A 26,312-nucleotide genomic window follows, 5' to 3' on the forward strand; every position below is an offset into this window, starting at 1 on the left:
CAAAAATGCCTCTAGCCCTCAAGGAGCTTACATTCTAATAGAGGAGATGACATGAAAAGACTATGTACACACAAAACACACTGGGCATATCTCAAAAGAAAGGCAGTAGCATCAAGGGGAGGGGGACTGGAAAAGGCAGGTCCTAGTTATGTAGGTTGAGGACTGCCAGTATTTGAAATGATGAGACATAAAGTGTTACTCTTCACCTTCATGGAAAGACATGTATGCATATAGGTTAGGTACCACCTTTCACTTAAATGTTTATAAATGCAGTAGATACATACTACATTTAAAAATATGGCATTGAATCAAACAATCATGTCCTCCAAAAAACAAAGTCATAGATTGTTAGTAGATGAGTACGAAAGTGAAACTCGTCAACAAAGTTCTACAATCCAAGCTAATATCTAAAAACTCAGCCTATTATGGTTTATTTTATTTTATGGGGGGTAGGGGAGGGAGGACAAGATGTATGATTTCATCAGTGAAAGGAACTCCTAATAGAGAACCTTCCTCTACCTCCCTCCCCCATATATATACATACATACATGTATATATACATATATACATACATATATGTGTATATAAGCATATATGTATGTATATACACATGTAAAACAATCCCTATTTTCAAGGTACTTACATTTATATTCTCTTTTTTCTATATATGATGAGTATTTATATGTATATAAATACATATCCTCATTTTCCCCCTTCTGGTGCTAAGAACTAATGCTTCTAGCAAGCCACTGGCTTTTAAGAAGCTTCCTGCTGCATCAGCCTCAGTGGTGAAATGAAGCAAAGGCTGTGTGAAGTTGCCCAATCCTGTAGGGAAGTCATGCTGCAACCTTCAGGTCAGGAAACCAAAAAGAGACATGAGATGAACTTCTATACCAAGTTAGAAGCCTGCTGTACATACATACCCCTGAACTCAGAGAGTCTGTGACAATACGCTTAGGTCGACACTTCACAGATCTATGAATTCAGTCCTAGCCTTTGTTCTGAGCCACTGTGACCCATCACCAACTGTCTTTTTGTCACTTAGAATGGGAAGTCCTGTTGGCATCTCAAACTCAACATGTCCAAAACAGAACTCATGATCTTTCTCCCCAAACCCTCCCCTCTTCCCAACTTCCATGTTACTGTTTAAGGGTACCCTGTCTTTCCCGGTCACCCAGGCTCCCAGCCTCATTGTCAGTCTCAAATTCTTATTCTTACTCACCCAATGCATTTAATTCACTGTGCCAAATCTGGTTGTTTCTACCTTTATAGAATGAATACACACACACACACACATATGTACATACATACATATGTATGCATTTATATATGTATATACATATGTATATGTGTGTACATATGCTGTATGTAGCATGTGTGCATATATGTATGTATATATGTGGCAGCCAGAGGGTGCAATGGATAGAATACCAGGCTTCAAGTCAAAGAGATTTGAGTTCAAATCCAGTCTGACATTTACATTGACCCTGGACAAGTCACTTAACCCTAGTAGCTTCAGTTTCCCCATCTGTATAATGAGGTGGAGAAGGACATTCCATTATCTTTGCCAAGAAAACCCCAAATAGGGTCACAAAGTCAGATGTGACAGAACAACAAATATGTGTATATATGTATGTATGTATACACACATATACTCACATGGTATATCTAATATACATGTGTGTGTATATATATATAGTACACATTATTTATGTACACCAATATAGATGCATCTATGCGTGTCCATACACATATGTGTAAACATATACACATATTTGTAAACATATACGCACACACACACACACACACACACACACACATATATATATATATATATATATATATATATATATATATATATATATATATATCTGTGCATAGATAGATAGATTCCACTCCTCTGCCCTTCTCTTCACTCATAGAGCCATAACTGTCATTCAGGTCCTCTTCACTTCTCACTTGGACCACTGCCATAGCCTTCTAACCAGTTTCCTTGCCTCAAATCTCCCCCCTACTTCAATCCATCCTCTCTCCACTCAACTACCTAGGTGATTTTTCTAAAGCACAGTTTGGCCCACATCAGCTTCCTGCTTAGCAAGCTCTCAATGTTCACTATTGCCTCTAGGATCAAATATGAACTCTTCTGTCTGATGCTTACAGCTCTCTTCATAACCTGGCCCTTTCTTATCTTTTCCCACTTTTCCTCCTACTTTTCCTACTTCACTCCCTTCCACTCAATCTATGATTTGGCAATACTGGCCGACCTGCAGTTCCTTGAACAGGACATGTCATGTGCCATGTCTCTGCCTTTCTCCAGGTGGTCCCCCACACTGGGAGTGCTCTGCTTCCCCACCCCCTCACCTCTGCCTCTTGGTTCCCTGGCTTGCTGAAAGACTAATTCCAATTCTATCCCTTCAAGGGTCCTTTCCCTCTCTAATTGCCTTCCATCAATGAATCTTGTTATTTACCTGCTGTCTTTCTCATTTAAAATGTAAACTCTTTACTATGCCCAAAGGGCTATAAAAATGTGCATGCCCTTTGACCCAGCAATACCACTTCTAGGGCTGTATCCCAAAGAGATCATAAAAATGTGGTGGCCAAGAACTGGAAATCAAGGGGATGTCCACCAATTGGGGAATGGCTGAACAAGTCGTGGTATATGAATGTAATGGAATATTATTGTGCTATAAGAAATGAGCAGGCAGACTTCAGAAAAACCTGGAAAGACTTATATGAACGATGATGAGTGAAGTGAGCAGAACCAGGAGAACATCGTACATAGTAACAGCCACAGTGTGCAATGAACAGTTTGGATAGACTTAGCTCTTTTCAGCAATGCAAGGACCTAAAACCTTTCCAAAGGACTCATGATATTCGGAAATGCCATCCATATCCAGAGAAAGAACTATGGAGTTGGAATGCAGAGTGAAGAAGACTCTTCTCTTTTGTTTTGTTTTCTTTCTCATGGCTTCTCCCATTCATTATAATTCTTCTATACAACATGTCTAATGTGAAAATGTGTTTAATAGGAATGTATGTGTAGAGCACATACCAGCATGCCGTCTTGGGGAGGAAGAGGGGAGAGGGGGAAAAATTTTAAAACTTATGGAAATGAATGCTGAAAACTAAAAATAAAAACATTAAATATTAAAGAAAGTTTTGAGTTCCAAATTCTATGCCTCCCTCCCTCCCCTCCCTTCCTCCATCCCTGAGAAGGTAAGTAATCTGATAAAGGTTATACATGCGTAATCATGTATGCCTTTTCTTTGCATCCCCAAAATTCAGCACAGTGTTTGGTACATAGTCGGCACTGGATAAATCTGTGTTGACTGATTATATCCCATGGAGGTTTTGTTTTTTTCTTTTAAAATGTTTTATGGATGTCATTTTATTTTATACCATTGTGCTTTCCAGTGATTCCCTCACTCCCCACAGAACCTTCACTTGTAACAGGTAAATATAGTCAAGTAAACAAATCAATACATTGGCTGTATCTGAAAATGTAGTTCATCATTTCTCCAATGAGACATAAGAGGCCTAGCCATTAGTCATTAGAAGTTATGACTGAATGCTGCATTGAACAGAATTCTGAGTTCTTTCATCATCATTTTCCTGTATAATACTGTGGTCATTATGTAAATTGTTCTCTAAAGGAAGTTACATACATCAAGAAAAGACACATATATACAAAAACTTTCATGGTAGAGTTGTTTATAGTAGCAAAAAGAAAGTATGTGCCCAAGAATTGGGAAATGGCCAAACAAATTATCAATGTAACTGATTGTTGCTACATTGTAACAAAGGACAGATTAAAAAAATCAGAAGTACAGGAAGACTGATATGAATTCATGAAGAGTAAAGAAAGCACAACTCTGAAAACAATATGTACAAGGGCTTCAACAAAGAAAAAGCAACAAAATTCTGGTCAGTTGCAAAGAGGCAACAAAATTCTGGTCAATTACAAGTCAAATGCCATATTGTCAAAGCTAAAGACCACATTCCTTCTTTCTGCAAATAATCGATAAACTGTTTTCTTGGGGGACATACTTTGTAAAGGATTTGTTTGTGTTTTGCGGGGAAGTACCTAAAATGTATCAATAAATGTATACATATGGTGAGACCCTATCCAGTGTGGGGGATTCCAAAAGATCCTATCAGGTGCTATGAAGAAGTCTCTTAAACAGAAGCTCCCTTACAAAAGCTCACAAACATATTTGAAAAACTCTGGTATCAAAGAAATAAAAAAGGAAGGTTGTAAAGAAATAAGATGCCTGGAATTTATGGTCTAGTTTGCCAAGGCACGGTTTTCTTTCCATGTACATTCTGGTAGATGGGAAGAGAAAGGAAAGCAATAAGCATTCATACAGTGTCTACTGTGTTCTAGGCACTGTGCTAAGTGTCTTTTTTTTTTTTTTACAAATATTATCTCACTTTATCCTCACAACTGTTATTATCCCCATTTTACAACCAAGGAAACTGAGGCAAACAGAGGTTAAGTAACTTGCCCAGAGTCACAACAGCTAGTCAGCATCTGAGGCTGAATTTGAATTCAGATCTTCCTGACTCCAGGCCCAGTGCCATCAGCTTCAAAAAGAAGATATAGGAGGCACTTAGCAATCTTCAAATATAAAGGACTGTAATGTGAAGACTCTTTAGACACATTTTGCTAGATGCCAGAGTGAAGAACTAGGAACGATGGGCGAAAGTTGCAAAGAGGCACATTTAGGCTTGACATGAGGGGGAAAAACCATCCTAGCAATTACAGAATCACAGATTTGAAACCAGAAGGGAAGCCACTAACTCTAACCTTCTACCATTTTTTTATAGCTCAGTAAACTGAGTCTTCTGTGTGACCCTCTGCTGAGGGTCACACAGGTAGCATCTGAGGAAGGTTTAAAGTCAAGCATTGCTGACTCTAAGTCTGGGTGACAGTGTGCCTCTTTTATGAAGTGCAATGGGTCGCTTCAAAAGCTGGTGGGCTTGCCCTCATTGGGGGTCTTCAAGCAGAGGCTGGATTATAATTTATTATTCTCTATTATTTATACTATTTATTATTCTTTATTGCTCTCTGCACATAAAACTCAATTTCTCAACTCAATACCTTTGCACTGGCCATCCCATATGCTTAGAATGTACTCTCATCTCTTCCTCCTGGACAGCCTCTTCTTTTCAGAGGCATCTTAGGCACCAAACTCTGCACAAAGCCTTTCCTGATCTCTCCAACTACTAATGCCCTACCTTAACTCGTATTTAACTACTTTCTCTACATATGTATGTACTTTCATTTTTGCTGTATATGTACTTGTTGTCTCTCCTATTAGAATAGAAGCTCTTCACCAGGTTGTGCTTGAACCCCCAGGTCCAGGCATGGCGTGGGCACTTAATATTTAGTTGTTTGATTGATATTACAGTGGGGACTCCTTTGGGGTATAGGTTAGACTAGCTGGCCACTGAAGTTCTTTCCAACTCTCAAATGGTGCGATTCTGCCCCAGGAAGAAACGTCTACATGACTATTTGCTACGCTTAGAGGGCATTCTTATTCAGGTAAAGATAGGACTCAATTTCTTCCCCTTCTGATTCTGAGACTATATATGCTTATTGCCTCCTGAAGCAGCCCACTTAGCTTTTGGACAAGTCTAACTATTATAAAGTTTTTTTTTTTCCTGAGATCCCATGAATCTTGGAAATTCAGGTAAAGCTCTCTTCATCTATTCCTCAACACTACCAGGCTCGAGTTTCAGAGAAATGTTCAGGGCACAGAGGAAGTGCTGTTATCTCAGATGAAGCAACCTTTGGTTTTGGTTCTCAGTGGAAGGTGCCAAACACAGCTTCATTAGAACTCAGCTTCCTTTTCACCCTTGCTGAGGAAGCCCTTAAGATATAATCTCAGTTGAAAGAAAAAGAAAAGCATAATAAAAAAAAAAATCCCTAACTTCCAGCCTTGGCTTAATAATGGTTATAACCACTCACAGGTTTGTCCTGCTGGGCTGGGGCTTGGAAAAGCCAAGAGTTAAGGACATCTTCTCCATGGAAACCCCAAGGGACCAAATGTTCAAATTACTGATTCTTTTCAGATCATTTATGCCTTTATTGTTAAGTATCAAGCAATAAAAACAAAGGTTAACTGGACCAACATTTAAGAGATGTGGGCTTAATGATAATAATGACAGCATCTAATGACTTACAATCTACAAAATACTTTGCACCTTACCTCAGCTCTGTGAAGTACATAATCAGGTGTCATCCTCCTTTTACAGGGGAGGAAATGGAGTCTCAGGGGTGTTAAATCACTTGCTCAAGGTCACACAGTGGTGGAACCGGGACTAAAGCGCTGCTCTCCTAACTATGAGGCCAGAATCCTTCCCTTCATTGGACTGCCTCCTCACTGCTGATGCATCTTTTACAAGCTAGAGATTTTTATGTTACCTAATAAAATAAAGTGACTGTGGTCTTTTTCGGGGTTCCCTTAGTGGAAAAAGTACTTGTTTTAAGAGGCAGATCAACTAGTTTCAATTCCTAACTCCTACCCAAGCTATGGGTGTGACTCTGAGCACATCAGTGAAGCCCACTGTGCTCAGTTTTCTCATTTATAAAACAAGAGCCATCCTAGATGACATCTAAGTTACCTTTAGCAAACCTCCCCCCCCCAATCTCCAGCCCCCTACTTGACTTGACCTTACCTTGTAGTAAATATCAACGTATCAGGATTTCTTTAAAGCCTGTGACAGACTGGCAGTTTTCAGAGTGTTCCAACAGCTTTAACTTTCCTGACTTCTAGTCAGAGTTGCTTCTTGCTCTGAGCAGGTCAAAGAGTCCGGGAAAGAGGAAAGTAGAGAGTAGGGGAAGTATTCTATTCAATCCGGACCTCAGGTCTTAGGGAACCAGAATATATCTAACAGAAGTGGATCATGATAATCCTATAAATAGGGAGGACATCATAATGACAATTGCTAGTGTTTATATAGTAAGAATTGCAAAGCACTTTAGATGTTATCTCATTTGGTTTTGGAAATATACAAAATTGAGAATTGGGAATGTTTAGCCTAGAGAAGATTTAAGGGGAATATACATGATGCCTATCTCCAAGTAATGTCAGGAATGTCAGGGAGAAGGGTTAGACTCCTTCTTCCTTGGCTAAAGGGGGAAGAAATAGGAGTAAAGAGTCAAAGTAAAGGGAGACCAATTTCAGGCAACCTTCCTAACAATTAGACCTGTCTGAAAAATTAAAGGCTGCCTCTGGTAGATAATGAGACTTCCTCTCACTTGAAACATTCAAGCAAAGGCTGGATAACCAACTGTTGGGGATTCTGCACAGGGATGAGTTAGAATAGATGGCTTTGGAGATAGCCAGGTGCAGCAGAAAGATTGCTAAATTTGGAGTCAGAAAACCTGGGTTCCAGCTCTGTCTCTTACTATCTATAGGACCCTATTAAGATGGGGGAGATGGACTAGGTAACCTCCAAGATCCCTACTAGTCCTCAATATTATGATCCCATGACTTGGAATGGATTCTCAGCAGAGTCCCTTCATGGATCCTGTGGTTAGGACTAGAAAGGAACTGGAAGATCATGGAGAAGAGAGAACTGAAACTCAGAAAGGGAAAGGGACTTGCTCCAGGCCATACAGTTAGAGGAGGTATTCGAACCTACTAAATGGAATATTCTTTCTACTACAGCAGCTGGCTGGACAGGCTTTCTCTTAGCACCTAAAAAGAAAGTATTTGTTATTGTTCAGTCATACCCAACTCTTCATGACCCTATTTGGGGTCTTCTTGGCAATGAGACTGGAGTGGTCTGCCATTTCCTTCTCTATAGATGAGGAGACCGAAGCAAACATGCTAAAGTGACTTGCCCAGGATCACACAGTTAATAAGTGTCTGAAACCAGATTTGAACTTAGGTGGATAATTCTTCCTGACTTCAGGCCCAGCACTCTATTCACTGTGCCACCTAGCTGCCCCCAATAGTATATCCAATATTGTTGGTAAAGTCATCAAGTACTGACAGCATAGTATAATGGAAAGATCTGGATTTGGAATCAGGAGACTCAGGCTTGAAGACCTGCTCTGACACTTTGAACATCCCGATGTGCAATGCTTAGTATGTCATTTAAACTTCTCTGAGCCTCAGTTTCCTCATTCACAAAATGGGAATAATATCATTATGGCAGAAATACTTTGCTAGTCCTAAGGAGTTATAAAAATATGATCTGCTCTTACAGTTACTTAGAGGATCGTGTGGTTTTAAGGTTGGGAAGGATGTTGGAGATTGTCTACACCAACCCCTTCATTCTCTAGGTGAAAATGAGGCACAGAGCAGCAAAGTGAGCTCCCCTTAAGTCAGTTATGATCTTTGATCTCCTTGCCATTTGCTTATCTTTCTCATAGCTCTAGAGATCTCCCTGAACTTTCTGCACATTGGAAAACACACACGTTATCAAGCAAATCCTCAACCTAATCAGCCATTTGCAGGCAGGGGCATGAAACCCTTTTTTAAAAGAGTAAAGGTGGGGGGTGGGGGTGGGGAAAGAGAGTCATGGAACCAGTCAAATCTGCCTCAGAAAAAAAAATTCCAACTTCTGACTTAAGCTCTGACCTCACGGGCCATATGTCAATACAAAACCTCATCACAAGGCAGTCCCTCACATTCTGGAAGAGAGCTATCAGTCTAAGGCTCCTCTTCTATTTTACTACCACCAAATAGCAGAAATGTAATGGAAACACAGATCCTTATCTCCAAATCCATAATACCGCAATGCCCCTCAGTATAGCTCTCCCTTAAAGAAAGCGGAATAAATCAAGATAGAAATGCTAATCCCTCTTGTTCTATCTGTCAACAAGATGGAGATGGTTAGATGACAATTTGGTGGATTCTTAGAGGCATGTAGGTGGCATGGTGGATAGGATACAGGTCTTGAGATCAGAGTCCTGAAGACCTCTGACACCGACTAGCTGTGTGATCCTGAGCATGTCATTTCATTGCTGCCCACCTTAGTTTCCTCGTCTGTAAAATGGGAGTTATGACAACCCCTACCTCCCAGGACTGTAGTGAGGATCCAATGAGAAAATGTAAACACTTTGCAAACCTTTATAGGTGTTTTATAAATGACAGCTATCATTATTTTATTATTATCATTATAGCATAACTAGAGGAAAAAAAGCTAACCAACCAGTGTTGAACAATGAACCTCCATAGCCTTTGATGGACATCTCTAAACCAATGCTCAGTGGTGTCAATCAGTGACTTGACAACATAATGGCACAATCAAATTTTTAAATAAAAATAAAAGTTAACATTTTAAAAAGCACCATAAGGGTTAAAAGCTTTTGTATTCATTATTTCATTTCATCATCACAACAGTCCTGTGATTGCTACGAGGTAGTACTACAGGTATCATTAGTCCCATTTTGTAAGAAAAGGAAACTGAGGCTCACCAGAGGTAAAGAGACTTGCCTTACACAAAGTCAGATAGTTAAATCTCAGAGGCAAGATTTGAATCTAGATCTTGCCAGACCCCACGTTCAGCCCTCTTTCCATTACAATGTTCTGCCTCCAGGCAATAGAGAGCACAAAGCTGGGAGAGGTAGTTAACATAATGCATACCAGAACTAGCAGTCAACAAGATCTTGACAGACTAAAACAATGGGCCCAAACCAAGATGATGAAGATGGATAAGAATAAAGGTAAATTCTTGCCAAGAAGGTCCAAAAATCATCCACAGCAATGCACAATGGGGTGTGGGAGCAGTGGAATGCAGACCAACCGCAATTCAAATGAAAAGATCCAGGGGTTTGGATGCCTATAAGCTCAGAACAGGCCACAAATCTGATTAGGCTGGGGCTAAAAAAAAGAGCTAGCATCATATTAGGCAGCATTATTAGAAATAGGGTGTCTAAATTCCAAAAGACTCATAATGGAAAATGCTATGCACATCCAGAGAAAGAACTATGGAGTCTGCATGCAGATCAAAGCAAACTATTTTCACTTTTTTGGTTGTCTTTTCTTTCTCGTGGTTTTCCCCTTTTGTTCTGATTCTTTTTTCACAACATGACTAATGTGGAAATATGTTTAATATGATTGTACACATATAGCCTATATCAGATTGCACACCATCTTGGGGGGAAAGGGAGGGAGGGAAGGAGAAAAAAATTTGGAACTCAAAATCTTATAAAAGTGAATGTTGAAAACTAAAATAAATAAATGTATTTTTAAAAAAATTAAATAAAAATTTTAAAAAAGAAATACGATATCTAAATTAAACGTGGTAATAATGTGTTATATTTTTGTGCAGGTCAGACCACATCTGGGTTACTGTTCCGAGATCTGCAGGCTATAGTTTAATAAGAATGGTGATAATGCTAGAGAGGATTCAGCAGAGGTAGACTAAGAGGGGTCAGGAAATCCCATCACACAAAGAACCAAAGAAACTGGTAATGGCTAATTTAGAGAAGAGAAGGCTTGGGGTAGATCTGTTTTTTGTCTCCCACTTTTTACAGAGACAGATGTCATCTGAAAGAGGGATCAGACTTAATTCAACCTGGACCCAGAAGGCCAAACTAGGATCAGTGACAGAAGTTATAGAGATTTTAAGTGAATAGAAGGAAGGATTTCTAATAGAGTGGTGCAAAAATGAAACACTCTGCCTTGTCAGCAGTAAACTCTCCATCACTGAAAGTATTGTAGCAAAAGCCAGATGACAATCTGTTAGAAATGTCAAAGAAGAGATTTAGGGGTAGGAAGTTAACTTAGCTGACCTCTAAGGCTCCTTTCACAGTCTTAGATTATATGATTATGTCAGAAGGTTTCTATAAGACATTTATTCAGCTCTGGTAATTTTTGTCTTGATGACTTTGAAAGACAAAATGACAAACTGACTACCTCCCCTTGACAAAGGAATGCTTATTATGCTTAGCTCAATCCTTACACAAGGAATAAAGATAATGAAGGTTCTAAATCAAGTTTCTTCATTATTTTTGTATCACAGACCTCTTTTAACAGTTTGGTAAAGCCTATGGACCTCTTCTCAGAATACTGTTAAAGACATAGGATTACAAAAGAAACCAATTATATTGTAATACAGTTAACAAAACAGTTTTGTCCTGAATTAATGTGACAACTCAGACAGTTAATAATGCTGACCCTTCCCAGATAAATAAACCCAGAGCAGTCGCACATGGGTTGTTCTCTTCATCCAGACTATAATATATAACCTTGAAAATAAAATTGCTGTTGTTAAATATTTAAAAACTACTTGTCCTATGAAATGTAAGCAAAATTAATCTAGTAACATGTACTAATATTATGTCTTTTTTCCTCAAACCTAGCCCCTCTCCTGCTACCAATATCACTATTACAAGGAAGCTCTATACATCTTAGTATAGTGGGGACATGAAGATATCTTAAATGCAGATTTTTTTTTTAGGAAAACCAAAACCAAACAAACAAAAAAGAGTAAATACCAAACAAAAGAGTAAATATTAAAGCGTGAACTTGCTGTCTAATTTCCATAAGATCCAAACTGATTTCTTTTAGGACCTACCTATAATGTGCAAAACTAGTAGAAAATTGTGCAAACAAAAAAAAAAACCCAGAAAATTCTCCCCTATTGGCCCAAGTTAATATGGACTGTAAGACAATGACTCCAGCAAGTCTCTTGAGTTCTCTGTGTCTTAAGCATCATCCATAAAGTAGAGCTAAAATAGCACTTATTTCACGGGGTTATTGTAAAGATCAAATAAAACTGTATATAAAATGTTTTGCAAAGTGCTATTAATAGAAAGGTAAGCTATAATTATGATTATTATTATGTAGCTTGTGACCCTTTTATAAGACCTTCCTCTTATCTGTGCCTATGAGATTCCCCAAATATAAAGTATGGGAGTCTTAAGACTGAAAGGATTCATGAGTTTGGAGAAAAAGAAACATATGGGACCCTTCTGGCCCTTGCTGCTTCTGTTTTGGGTTGACTACAATGAGTTTTTGAATCATAACTGAAATTTATTTTGAATTATAGAATATTAGAGATAGGGAGGGGGGAACCTTGTAGATCTACCCAGTTGCTAGTGGGTACCCACCAACTATATTTCATATTTATTTATTATGGGCATGTGCTGTTTCCCGCAATAGTATATCAACTCCTTGAAGAATCACTGCCTTATTTTTGACTTGGTAGTAGCACCTAGAACAGTGTCAGACACATAGTAGGTATGTAAAGTGAACATTTATTAATTGTTTATTGAGTGATCAGCTAATCTAACCCCTTTATTTTCTGGATAAGGAAATTAAATCCCAAGGAACCTAAATTCACATATAGCTGTCCTAAGTCCCAGGCCAGTGTGTGTTTGTTTTTGTTTTCCACTACAAAGCACCTTTTTTCTTGCAAAGAGCAGTTGATCTGTCACCAGCAACATAGAAAGAACATTGAATTTGGAATCAGAACTCCTGGGTTTGAATCTTGACTTACTCCTTACTCACTTGTTCCTAATTAAACCTTCTCCTCTTTGAGGTTTTGTTTTCCTCTCTGTAAAATCAGAGGGCTGGACTAAATGTCCCTAAAGTTCCTTCTCTTCCTGAAATTCTATGGTTATATCAAAAGGCACTTACCACACATGCAGCTAAAACTTATTCTTCCATTATGATAAAATGTAAGGAAAATATTCCTTTTATTAATTGAAATAGAGATTTCAGAAACTTCCCTTTTCTCTAGGCAGCCCTTTTCCACTGCCTACCTTGCTCAGCCCCCTAATGCTTTTTTTAAAAAGTAGTTTCATCCTCCAGATGCAGCCTGCCAAGTTTCTTGCATATTGTGCTTTATTCCCAGATTTGGAGCAGGTGAACCATGTACCTGGGTAGGGCACGTGAGTCTTCTAATTTTAGAATGACTTCAGCTCATTTCTTTGTCCCCAGACAATGGAATGGGGAAGAGCCTCATGGTTCTAAAAAGCTTTTGTTGAGCAAGATGCCCAATAAACAGAGGTCTTGCTGGCTGTCTGGCTGACCCATATTCTCCTAATTTCCAAACAAGAACAACCTCCAAAGAGGTTTTTCCTGATTCCTGTTCTCCTTTTAACAAACTCAATTGACTTCCTCAGGTCCCACCACAGATCTGGTTCCCATCTCCTCCACCACCACCAAGATAATTAAAAATCGAAATGTCAATGAAGAATCACACTCAGTAATTTCTTTGGCTCCTGTCAGCAGCTGCTTTTTTTTAAAAAGAAAAACTAAAAAGCTTGTGGTAAATTAATCGACCCTCCTAAGAGCTCCCCAGACGCAATTGCGTATCACTGGATTTTGCAGGGGTGTGAGAAGGGACACTTTGCTTGAAAGACCTCTGCCCAGAGCACGGAGCACACCACGGGGCAGAGTGGAGTGTCATCTCCTAGGCCCCTGACCACACCCCCTCTCAATCATTACACTTAGGCTTATTAAAATATGAGAACCAGCCCAGCAGCCTGCGAGCTATGTAATGTTCCTGAGGCTTAGGCAAGCATCAGCCCAACATCTTTGTAATCACAGTGCATTCTGTCCCTCCCAAGCTACATAAAAATGTGCCTTTTAAGAGATAGGGAACAATACATAGTAGGGAGGGATCACTTGATGTTCTTGGGTGTTGCATCCCCCACCCCATCCTCAAGGTGGTGTTTCCCTCCATATTGGTATGGTAGATTTAGTCAAAGAACCTAGACTCAAGCATTGATTATCATTTTCTACTCTAGGTACCTTAAATAAGTGACTGAATCTCTCTGGGCCTCAATTTCCTCAACTGTAAAATAAGAGGGTTGAATTCAATGATATCTAAGATTCCTTTTAGCTCTCAATTGATGATCCCATGATCCTTAAAAATTAGCAGCCCCTCTCCCACCCCCCAAAAAACCCTCACATACAAGCCCAGAAACGACTTTATGTACTAAACCCCATGACCTTGTTTCTTCTCCTGCATCATTTTATCATCTATATACATCAGCACCTGGAAGAAGCCATAGAAACCACCTGGCCCACATCCCTCATGGGATGGAGTGAGGAAACTGGGACCCAGAGTTGAGGCAAGGCAAATTAGTAAGCATTTACTGGGCACCTTCCAGGTGCCAGGCACTGTGCTGTAAACAGAATGTCAAAAGACAATCCTTGCCCTCAAGGAGTTTACAATCTAATAGGGGAGACAACCCCAAAACAAACAACTGTATACAAATAAGATATGGATAGGATAAAATGATGATAATCTTGGAGGGAAGGCCCAGAGAAGGGAAGCGACTTGCCTAGGGCCACACAGGCAGCTAAGGAGCAAAACCAGGATTCAAACTCAGGTCCTTGTACTCCAAATCTAGGTGTCAGTTCCCTTATGCCCCATTACCTTCAAGTGTATTTTACACTGTTATTGTTTATCTTTTTGGAAACATGGCCTGTCTCCCCAGGTAGGCTGCAGAACACTTGAGGGAAGGAGTTATGGCTGAAATCTATTTGTACCTCTGGAGTCTAGCACTTAGTATCGCCAAATTTTAGAGTTGGATGGGCCCTTGGAAATCATCTAGTCTAACTCCTAATGGACAAAGAAATTTCCAGAGAAGTTAAATTGCTCAACTGAAGCTATACAATGAATTAGAGCTAGAGCTGGGGCTAAACCTCAAGCTTCCTGACTCCCGAGTCAGAGCCCTCTTTTTTTCACCTTTTCAGTACCTAGCAAGTACTAGCTGTGTGACCCTGGGCAAGTCACTTAACCCTGTTTGCCTCAGTTTCCTCATCTGTAAAATGAGTTGGAGAAGGAAATGGTGAACTACTCCAGTATCTTTGCCAAGAAAACCCCAAATAGGGTCACAAAGAGTCATACATAACTGAAAACTACTAAATAACAATTTAGCAAGTACTCAGTAAGTGTTTGTTGATGAAGATGACTCCAGCTGCACCCATGCCTTCTTTGTGAGGCCTAAGCTGAATGACAGGCAGAAAGAACAGCTGTCACCTTAACAGGAAAACTGGAGGGAAGGGAAGGAATCCTAGAAGCATGGAGGTTTTGAAAGTGTATTATAAGACATGCCACCCCGGATGACAAAATTGAAAAAGATGTTACTTAGTCTTTAATCACTACCCAAAATGGAATCTGCTCTACAACATTTCTGACAAGTAGTCATCTGACCTCCCCTAGTAAATCTCCAGCGATGTGGAACTCCCTCCCTCTTTTGGCAGCCCTTTCTATTTGGGGGAAGTTCTTATTGTTAAGGAAGTTTTGACCTCTCTATTGGATAATAGCAGATTATATGATATACTTTCCATGACGTCATCCTCAGTTCAGGGTTGTACCCTGAACTCTAAATATTCATCACTAATTACCAAAGGCAAGTCAAGGATTTATCATTGAGTAATTTACCTAAATTTACCTTGACCCAATTTCCATTTTCCACTCATGTCTCTTTTACTACCCTGTGGGTAAGGTAGTGCTGCCCTTCCTTTTATTTGTCCTGAGACTACCTTCCTTCAAATGTTAAATAAGGGTCCTAGGATTTTAATACTCTAGGAGTCCTTGAACAAGATGATGGCCAGAAAGATCATTATATAGCTTAGAAGGAATTTTTAGGAGCTGAGGAACACAAGATGATGTATACTTTTGAGCATTGCTTAGTTCATGTCCAACTCTTCATGACCCCATTTGGGATTTTCTTGGCAAAGATACTGGAAGGGTCTGCCATTTTCTTCTCCAGTTCATTTGGCAGATGAAGAAACTGAGGTAAACAGGGTTAGTTAAGTGACTTGCCCGAGGTCACACAGCTAGATGCGTCTTCCTGACTCCAGGTCCAGAACTCTATCCACTGAGCTGCCCTGCCTTATGCATAGTATGCCCTTAATAAGTGCTAGTTGGATTGAATTAAATTATTCTTAAAGCAGAGTTTTTCTGGCATGGACCTGTCTTCCTCCCCTCATCCCCAATATCAACTCTCTAACTACATAAGAAATGATAAAAGAGGGAGATGGGTAGAGAGTACTCTCTCTGGTAATGGAACTTCAAGAAGATAACTAAAATTTTTTTAATTCCCAAGAATCTAGGACAATCCCTCCACTAAAGTCCTCCTCTGGTATGTCACCAAGAGTTAGGGCATACAGCTAGGTCTTATATTAGTATTGTCTTATTTATATTGGTATGAATAAGGAATCCCTTGAAAAAGTCCTATTATTTGAATTTACATGGCATATTTCCATTGTGCTGGAACCAATGATCATATTTTACATATAACTTCAAATTATTCTAATCTCGATACCGCAATCACCTCACAAGATTCCTTACTCATACTAATTGGGACCTAATTGTATATGCTCAGTAAAAAAAAAATGTGAATCTGTCTTTGAAGGACCAGCCTTGCTGAATACAGAGAGGTATATCACCAGAAGGTTGGCTGTAAGAAAAAGGAAATTTTTTTATTCACCAAATGACACTCATAAAGACCACCTACAAAGAAATTGAGGTTGTAATCTACATTGACGGTGGGAGAGACTAATGAAATAAAGCATTTTTGAGATACTAACATAGTTAAATCAGAGCATAGGACAGCTTAGAGAACAACCATTGAACTTGAGAAGGGAAGGGGGAAATTTATCCTAGGAAGAAGCTGTGCGGTATTCAGAGTTCAGATCTGAGTTAGTTTGTAGGGAAAGTTTTCCTTTTCATTACCTCCATGAAATAAATGAACTTAATACAGAAGATTTAACAACTCACCGCTCAAGGCAGATGTTGTATTCTCCAAAGCCTGGCACACAGCTAATAAAATACCTACAGAGATAAGAAAGAAAAGGTAAGCCAGCAACTCAAAACAAGGTCAAGTAAGCAAACTAAACAAAATATAACAATCTTAAAGGACAAAGTTTTCAGAAACAAGCTTTTCAAATGGCAAATATTGGATAGTTTTAGGAAGTTGTGGGGGGGATAACTAAAAAAAGCGAGCATTTATATAGTGCTTTTAAGGTTTGCAAAGTACTTTACAAATACTAGCCCATTCGATTGTTGGAACAATCCTGGGAGGTAGGTACTATTTTTATCTCCTTGTTATGGATAAGGAAACTGAAACAAACTGAGGTTAAGTGACTTGCCCAGGGTTATGCAGCTAATCTACAGTCATATTTGAACTCAGGTCTTCTGGACTCCAGGCCCAGCGCTCTATACACTGCACCACCTAGCTGCCTAGAAACAAATGAGTAAAAACTTGATATCCAAAGTGCTTTGGTCTTTTAAGGTCTTTTAAAAGATTTCAACTGTTATCATTATTCCCATACTGTTGTGAGCTGTAATTATCATCATCATTATGGCTCAATGGAATGAACCCTGGAGTAAAGACTGAGAAGATTTGGACTTGTCTTCACTCTATTGTTATCCTGAGAAGTTTTTTTTTAAATCTGTAAAATGGAGATATGCCCTTTTCTCCCTGACAGGGTTGTCATGGGAAAAGCACTTTGTAAAACTTAAAGTGCTAGATAATTATTATTCCTATAAATTACTGTTAGTTATCATTGATATGTCAAGGATCTGTGATTTTGTTGGTGTGGGTGCTCCTTACGCTGAGGTAGATTGAAACTCCTCTGATGAAATGTCTGTATAGATTAATATGGCTGTACAACTAATGAACTTGTAGTCAACCAGGTGATGAGTCAGTCCTGAGACAACAAATATTTGGTCTATTGTTCAGTAATTTTTCAGTTGTGTCCAACTCTGTGTGACCCCATTTGGGGTTTTCTTGGCAAAAATACTTGCCAAAATACTTGGCAAAGTAGTTTGCCATTTCCTTCTCCAGCTCATTTTACAGATGAGGAAACTGAGGCAAACAGGATTAAGTAACTTGCCTAGGATCACACAGCTAGTAAGTTTCTGAGGTCACATTTGAACTCAGGTCCTCCTGACTCTAAGCCTACCACTGTAGCCACTGCACCACCTTGCTGCCCCTGTTCCTGGAACATAGTAAAGGCTTAACATAAATACCTGTTGATTTGATTTGTCAAACAAGGGCATTGGAATAGATGACCTTTAAGGTTTTCTCTAGCTCCAAGTCTATGAGCCCCTCATCCTTCCACTCAGGCAGATCAGAAACTCTCTATAGTTTGGTCTTTTAGAGTTGCTAGGGCAGGAAGCTTACCACCTTGTGTTCCACCTGGTGGTGAGCCTTTCTGAATTTAGCCAGGCTAATCTCTGCAAGTCAGTCATATAGTCTGGCCTTCACTATAGGTCTGTACTTGAAGCTTTCCTGAATTGGTAGGCACTACCAAAGCATATGCTCCATGGCCATTACCTTGGAAGACCCCAGATCATCTCTATACCACAATCAGGCATCAGAGGAAGAGTTTGGTAGATGATTAATATTAATAACGATATTGCAAAAAGTCTGAGTTGTATATTAGTTAAAACAATAAGTTCAACTGATGAATTTGAAGTGTTCTTCTAATTTTAATTAAAATAAAAACTTTTCATATTTCATTTCATATTCAAGAGACCCTCCTTCTCTAACCTGGATACAGGAGAAAAAAACTTAACTTGTAGGGATAGCCTCAATTAGGCAGTCATGCTCACAATGTGCCCTTCCTTTTATGAAATGACAAACACAGCAAAGAGCAAACTGCAGATATTTCTAACAGGAGGCATTAGAGTGACATCTGAACCAGCTCTGTGGGTAGTTAAACTCAGTCACCTGCAGAGCCTCCAAACTCCCAAACCAGATGCTTGCAAAATAAGCAAAATGAGCTAATTGTGTACATGTTGAGCATTGCAAGGATTCATTCTGATCATGCAGTTCCCTCTTGCTGTCTAAACATACTCTGCTTGTGCCAGTCAGACACCTAATTTTGGCCACGACTCTCAGAACCTAACCAGATAGGGCAGCTCTGAAAGAGCTATTTTTGTAATCTGAGCACAAATGGTTAAAAGCAGGACATTCTTCCCCAGATCTGGGAAATCTCTTAATGGTTTAGGGCTGTCAATTGGAGGAAGTGTTCATGTTTTGACATTTGCTGGCACCTCCACAAATCACCCTGGAGGAAAGCCAGACTATGACCCATAATTATGTCAAAAGAAGATACAGCCTAACAGTGGAATGCTTGGCATACCTCCCTTGAGTGATTCTAATTGGCCTATTCATAGTTTCTCTCAGCACAAAAGAATAACCAACTCCCACCTCAACTCTTTCTCCCCATATTCTGTATCAATGTGAATAAAACAAAGAGGAGTTCCTTGGTTCAGTGAAGGCAATTTTTTTTAAGTCAAGAAAGAGAGAAGTCAAGAGCGAGAGAATGTAAGAGATGCCAATATAAGAAATAAATCAATATGAGAAATTATACTCGCAGGCTGGAGTGATGTAATATAGAAATGTTGCGGGGTCAAGAAGCTAGGAACAAGTTGGGCACTCTGGTAGATTTCATCATGGTTTAGGTCCCTGGCCTGAAGGCAAGTTACTTTACCCCTTCTGTTTCTTCATCTCTAAAGATGGGGATAATAATAGCTGCCTAACTCATAAAGGTGCCCCAGGAATTAATTAATGTTTGTAAAACCATTCAGTCCTACAGATGAAAGGCACTGGGTTATTATTCATAATGCGAACAATATAAGAAGGCTATTTCCTAGCATTCCCATAGAAAAGCAGCCACTTAATGACTCTGAAAGCCTCATTCGTGAGCCATGTCTGCTGAACTCCCTTCGGGAGTCTGGCCTCAGCTAAGAACACAGACTCAGGGGGAGACGCAAGGCTGGGGAAGAAGACCACCCCTGCCTATTGTGCCTTCCAGAGTGAGACGTAGGAACAAGAAGAGAGTAGGGGCCTAAGCATGTGGCATCAATTTCCTTAATGAAAACCACTTTGCCTTAGACTTCCTCGGCTTTGCTTATGAGCTTGCCTCCCTCCCCTCCTAGGTGATTTACCACCACCAGACAAAGTGAGTTCTCTGGTAAGGAGATCTCACTTCAAGACCAAGTGAGAAAATGGTGGCAGGTGTGTACCCACGTGAGCAACAGATCCCAAAACACAGGCCCAATATAGCAAATTAACAAACCACAATAAAATGTAGAATCCTCTCATCCAGGATGAGATCATACTAATGTTATTTGTGTTTGTGTCTTAGCCCTCTTCCGGACCATAGGTTTGGGAGCTTGTCTTGCCTAAGCTTTGTATTTGCTCCCACCAAGAAGCAGCACAGTGCTCTGCATGCAGTAAGGCCTTTAATAAATGTTTTGCGAATGAACGAATAGATGAACTCCCCAGAATATCCAGGATATGAGGAGATTTTATACTATGATAGGATTTAAAACTGGAAAGGAGATTTTAAAAATTATCTAGTCCAATGTGGAAATATGTTTAATATAATTATACATGTATAGCCTATATCAGATTGCATGCCATCTTGGGGAGGGGAGAAATTTAAAACTCAAAATTTTGTAAAAATGAATGTTGAAAACTAAAAATAAATAAATTAACAAATTTTTTAAAAGAAGTAGAAAAATATATTAAAATAAATAAAATGTGGAAAAAAAATAAAGGACAATCCCCCCCAAAATTATCTAGTCCAATCCTTTTACAGACAAGGAAACTGAGGACTAGGTGAAATGATTTACCCAGAATAACACAGATTGTAAGAGATAGAGCCAAGATTCAAACACAGGCCCTCTCATTTTAAATCCAGTGGGGACCTTGATGTAACTGAACACTTTCCTACCATTACCTCCAACTTAATAACAACCACACACAATTCTGTAGTATTTTAACATTTAAAATTTTAACATTTAAAAAATGCTCACTCTGTGAGATGGATAGAACAAGTATTGTTCTCCCCATTTTACAGATGAAGAAATTTAAGGCTCATAGAGAAGACATGACTTTTATCATCATGAGATTTAGAGCCAGAAGAAATCATAGAGATCACTTAGTTCAACCCTTTCCTTTTCAAGGTGAGGAAACTGAGGCCCAGAGAGGCACAGTGACTTGCCCATAATCACAAAGAATAGTGAAAAAAGGAGAGCTGGAATGTCAACTCCAAGCCTTGATTCTAAAGCTAGCTACTTGTTTGTTATATCACACAGCATTTGCTTCTGGCCACAGGTCTAGAATGTATTAGAACTGGGACGTTTCTCCTAATTCTTCTAATTTCCTCTCTGCTAGGCAGCCCTCTAGATGAGAGGAAGGGATAGTGAGGAGCAAAGTTCCAGATTTCTAGATTAGTATGTTATCCAATGTGTTCAAATTAAGTTGGACTTTAGGACAAATGTGGCTACCCAAGGGTTGGACTTGGTGAAATACAGACTCTGGTGTCTGAAAAAGCTCCTCCTTGAAACATGGCTCAGCCAAAGACAAATATTATTCTGAAGATACATTTATCAAGAAAGAAAATCTTGAGAATATATGAAATTATAATTTTGAATAAAAATGGAGTAAAGAATAGAAGAATATCTAGGTCTTCATTTCCTCGTCTGTAACCTGAGGGATTTAGACTAGATATTTACCCTTCCTGTTCTACATCTATGACCCCTGTGAACCACAGAACCTCACAATTTAAGAACAGTCAAAATCATAGATGGCCAAAAGATCAAGGAAACATGCGTGGGGGGGTGGGGGGTGGAGTCATGCTCAGTATATTACCAACAATGACTTGAATACAAGAAATAGCATCAAAGAGATCATCTGGGACACGATAGAGATGAGCCAGTTATGTAGCAATATGGATAGACTGAGAACTGCACCACTGTTGATGAAACACTCAAAGAACCAGAGGAAGGAGTCTGGGACTTTTTGGGCAAAAAACAACACAAACCTCTTTGGAATGTCTATGGAAAGGAAGGAAGGTACTATGCTGATGAAATCATGGTTTCACTGAAGTAATAAATACAGGTAATTTCTTATCTTATATATGGTTCATGTTCCAAAAGTTCATTTCCACATTGATTGTGTGGAAAAGAGAAGATTGGGCGATCTCTAAGAACTTTCCCAGTTCTGACACTCTATTATTCTATGACTTGCTAGTGGCTCACATTCAGTTCCTGAATGAAGACTGGAAGCCAGGTTGTCTGATTCTCAAGATGCACATCACAACACTGCCTCTCATGTATGAAAACAAACCTACATAAGTCAGGAACTGCCTACACAACACAGAGGCATTTATTTTGTCATTCTGGCATTGGCTAGAAATTTGTCTCAGTTACTGGGTAAATTAAATTCAACTAAACAAACATGTAGTAAGTACCTTCTTTATTCTGAGCGCTGCTAGCTAGGCGTAGGAAATGATAGAGTTTAGCCAAGACACCGTTCCTACTTTAGGAGTTTACCATGTGGTAAGGAGATAGTATAAATCCTGAAAACTAGAGAAATAAGAATGATGAAATTTAATTAATTAAATTATGCTGATGATTAATTAATCATCAGCAAATATATACAATCGGTTCTGTTATAATGCTTGCTTTGTAAGTGAGTTTGTTCTAATGCAACTGATAGATTAAGGAACAATCTGAGCAGAATTCAAATTTGGAATTTGTTTATTCACACTTTCTTCCTTGAGAAACAGCAAGAATATAGCAAACCACCATTTCACAATAACTCATACACTACAATCCTTCTGATGCTCACTTCCACATGAAAACTTCAGGTTTTCTTCAAGGCAAGTGCCAAGTCTATTTACTATCTTTTAGTGCAGCGGGACTGTGGGAGGAGGAGGGTTGGTTAGTCCACATTCCCTCTGAGGCCAGGAATTGGAGCTGCTGAGGCTTCAGATGCTGCCACTATTTCTTGTAGTATTCATGTATTTCTTAACCTTTGAACACGGATTAAACTGTGCTGCCATTTTTCTTGGGTTAATCTTTATTTTTTATGTGTCACTGAGGAAGTTTTTGAGTACTGTCTCCATTAACCCCATTTTTTCCTATAAACCCTGTGATTTTTATTGCATGATTTCACACAGTGGGGTGCTATTTGAAACTGTATGCTGTGTTACAGCAGAACTGACTGAATTATACAAAGTTCAGGGTGAAGTTCTGAAGAGATCAGAAAAAAATAAAAAATCAGTAAAGTGTTTGTTTAGCGCCTACTATGTGCCAGGCACTGTGGAGGAGGCAATACTTAATTTAGGTTTGAAAGGGTAAGTGGGCCAGAGCTCAGTGGATAGAACACTGGTCCTGGGGTCAGAAGGACTTGAATTCTAGTGTGGTTTCAGATACTTGACACTTACTAGCGGTGTGACCCTTAGCAAGTCACTTAACCCCAAGTGCCTCCAAAAAAGCAAGCAAACAAAGAATAAGTAAAGGAATCAGATGGGCAAAAAGGGGTAATGGGATAGAATTCCAAGTCAAATCAACAAACATTAAATGCCCACTATGTGCCAGGTACTATGCTAAGCACTGGTAATTAAAAAAAAACCAGCAAGAGACAATTCCTGCTCTCAAGAAAAAGATAACATGTCAACAACTCTGCATCCGCAGATGTCAGAGGAAAGGCTTAGACTTTAGCTGAGACTCCAGGACAGCCAGAGAAGCCAGGTGGCAGCAATGAGGAAGGGAGTTCAAGGCACAAAGGATATTCCAGGCACAGTAGGCAGTGCAAAGAAGTGGGAAATTTTAGAGAACGTATGGGAGTTGGTCAATCATCTAGTTTGTGCAAAGCACAGAATACAAGGGTTGAGGACAACTACAAAAATAAAGAAGTACCAGATTGTGGAGAACTTGAATGCCAGGCTTATGACTTTCAATTTCCCTCAATAGACAGGAGGGTTGAGAGTAGAAAGGTAGCATGATCAGGTCTATGAATAAGGAGGATTACTGTGAAGGATGGATTGGAGGGGGTGTGAAAGTAGAGCTGGGAAGAGCTATTAGGAAACTATAATAATAGTACAGGAAGGGGGTGATATAGACCTGAATTAGTGTGGTAACACTGGGAATAGAGAGGATGGGATTACAATGGATGGCCTTTCTTTTTTTTTTTTTTTGGCAAGGCAATTGGGGTTAAGTGACTTGCCCAAGGTCACACAGCTAGTACATGGGTCAAGTGTCTGAGGCTGGATTTGAACTCAGGTCCTCCTGACTCCAGGGCCAGTGCTCTACTCACTGCACGACCTAGCTGCCCCTGGATGGCCTTTCTTGAAGAGTTTGTGGATAAGCTGTCTTTTTTTTTTTTTGAGGTGCTGCTAACAGTAGTGGTTACCTGTTTTTTTTTCCCCTTGATTTTCTCTTGGTCAGGGGAGGGGTCATGGGAGGGGGCAGGGAAAGGAAGTTAGAAAGCCAGTGGTTATATATAGGAATGTGGGCAAAATACCCCCAAACCCACCATATAATCAAAAGACTTCCTGACTGGCTAGGAGTGAGCCTGGGATTTTAGATGGAGGCAGCGAATCAGCTTGAACTAGTGTACCTAGATAGGTAAATTCCAAATAGTTATGTGTAAGGATAGGGGGCAAGGAAGGGGGATTTGTAATCTTTTTCTGCAGCCAAGGGGGAAGTGGATGGTTTTCCAGCTTAGAAAAGATACCAAAGGCTAGGCCTAGGGAACTTCGGTTAAAGATTTGGTTAGAAATCTTGGGCACCATTCCATCTGAAGCCAGGTAGTTTTCCTTTATATACTTCTAATGACTATCCTACTACATGATTTGTGATTTTGTATAGTCTTCCTTCCTCTGCAAATAAACCTTGGAAAATGCAATCTTACAGTTCTCAGTGTATGGCAGGGGTGAGCAGGCCAAGGAGCAGAGGCCAGATTTAAATAATTATGGTGGCAGAAGAGGGGACAAGATAATTACGGATGGGCTGCTGGGTTGTGGCAGATAGTGAACTCAGGGAACTAAACAGACCCAGGGACCAATGACTGCCTCAAGCAAAGGGTTCAATGATCAGTGAGTGTTTAACAAGTAGTAAAGGTGAAAGCCATGGGGCCATCACAAAATTTCCAGGACCAGTTTTAAGGGGGTAACAGGTGCCCCAGGGAAAGCTGATTAAGATCAGCAAGGACTAAGACTCAATTATGGATGGTAGCCATGAGATCTCAAATAGTAGAACAGTACTCTCAGAAAATGTGCAATAAGATGAGGCAAATCCAGATAGCATCAAGGTTTCAAATTGGAGAGACTGGATAAATTGTAGTGCTGTCAACAGATATAGGAAAATCACAAGAAGGAGCAGGTCTCAGGGACAAGACAATGAGCTTGATTTGGGATACGCTGAGCTTGAAGTGTTGTGGGAACTTCCACAAAATCATGTCTTATAGGCATCATTAGCCCATCAACGAACATTAAGCACCTACTATGTGCCAAGCACTGTGTTAAGTACTGGAGGGTACAAAAATAGGCAAAAAAAAAAATAATCCCTCTTAACAATGAGCTCGTAGTCTAATGGCTGGAGATGCAGATTTGATGAAAATTAATTATCTCATTAGGCCAGAGTAGGGTCGCAATCTGTATCAATGGAGGGAATTCTCCCTCTACTGATGAAACCATCAATCTATGAAGCACTGAAGTGAAAACAGCTATGTATAATTTACCATGCCAGGTAACAGGGGTGGTGGTGGTAATATGATGTGAATGAGACCTGATCCTTGCCGTGAAAGTGTGTATAAAAATACTAGATTTAAAAACTATCAAGTGCCTATTACTGGGTGCAACACAATTTCCTACTCTCTGTTGAGATAATGAAAAATATTATTTCAAATAGTCTCCACTTAGAGTCCTAAGATCACATATTACAATCATGGCTGGTATTTCTACATCATTTTAAAGTTTGAAGTTTGCAAGGTGCTTTATACATGTTATCTCATTTGATCCTAAAAGCAACCCTGTGATGTGGCTGCTATTATGATTCCTACTTTACAGATGAGGAAACTAAGGCTAAGTGATTTGCAAAGGGTCACATAGCGGGGGAAAGAGTCAAACTCAAGTCTTACTGACTACCAGTCCAACACTCTATCCACTGTGCCATCTAGCTGCCTTAATGTATCTAGAGCTGAAAGAAACCCCCCCCAGAAAAGTTAAATGACTTGCCTGAGGTCAAACACATAGTTAAGTGTCGGAGGTAGGATTTCAACACAGGTCTAACCATGTCACCACTCTTACCCAATAAACTCCAGTAGCTCCCTATTACCTCCAGGATCAAATATAAAAATTGTCTATTTCCGGTCTTCTTCCTCTTTATATACTCTATGATACAGGGATCATTGATTTTTCTAGCTGGTCCTCAAACCCAGCACAACATCTGCAGCTTCCTTGTTTCACCAATGGTTGCCTCTTGTGTGCAGAATGCTCTTTCCCCCTCACCTTTACCTCCTGGATTTCCTGATCTCCTTCAAGACTCAGCTCAAATACAACCTCCTATGGGAGCTCTTTTTG

The 26,312-nt window shown here is 39.6% G+C and overlaps 1 protein-coding gene across 1 annotated transcript in view; it reads right to left on the minus strand.

Annotated features, from left to right (window-relative positions):
• The window catches only part of TGFA (transforming growth factor alpha), a 130,503-nt gene that overhangs the window by 63,086 nt on the left and 41,105 nt on the right, over nucleotides 1-26,312 (minus strand). The window contains exon 2 of the mRNA XM_036750869.1: nucleotides 16,705-16,758. Within this exon, the coding sequence (XP_036606764.1) occupies nucleotides 16,705-16,758 (54 nt within the window). The remainder of the gene's footprint in view (nucleotides 1-16,704; nucleotides 16,759-26,312) is intronic.

Source organism: Trichosurus vulpecula, chromosome 3 (assembly GCF_011100635.1).
Source record: "Trichosurus vulpecula isolate mTriVul1 chromosome 3, mTriVul1.pri, whole genome shotgun sequence".
Lineage (NCBI taxonomy): Eukaryota > Metazoa > Chordata > Mammalia > Diprotodontia > Phalangeridae > Trichosurus > Trichosurus vulpecula.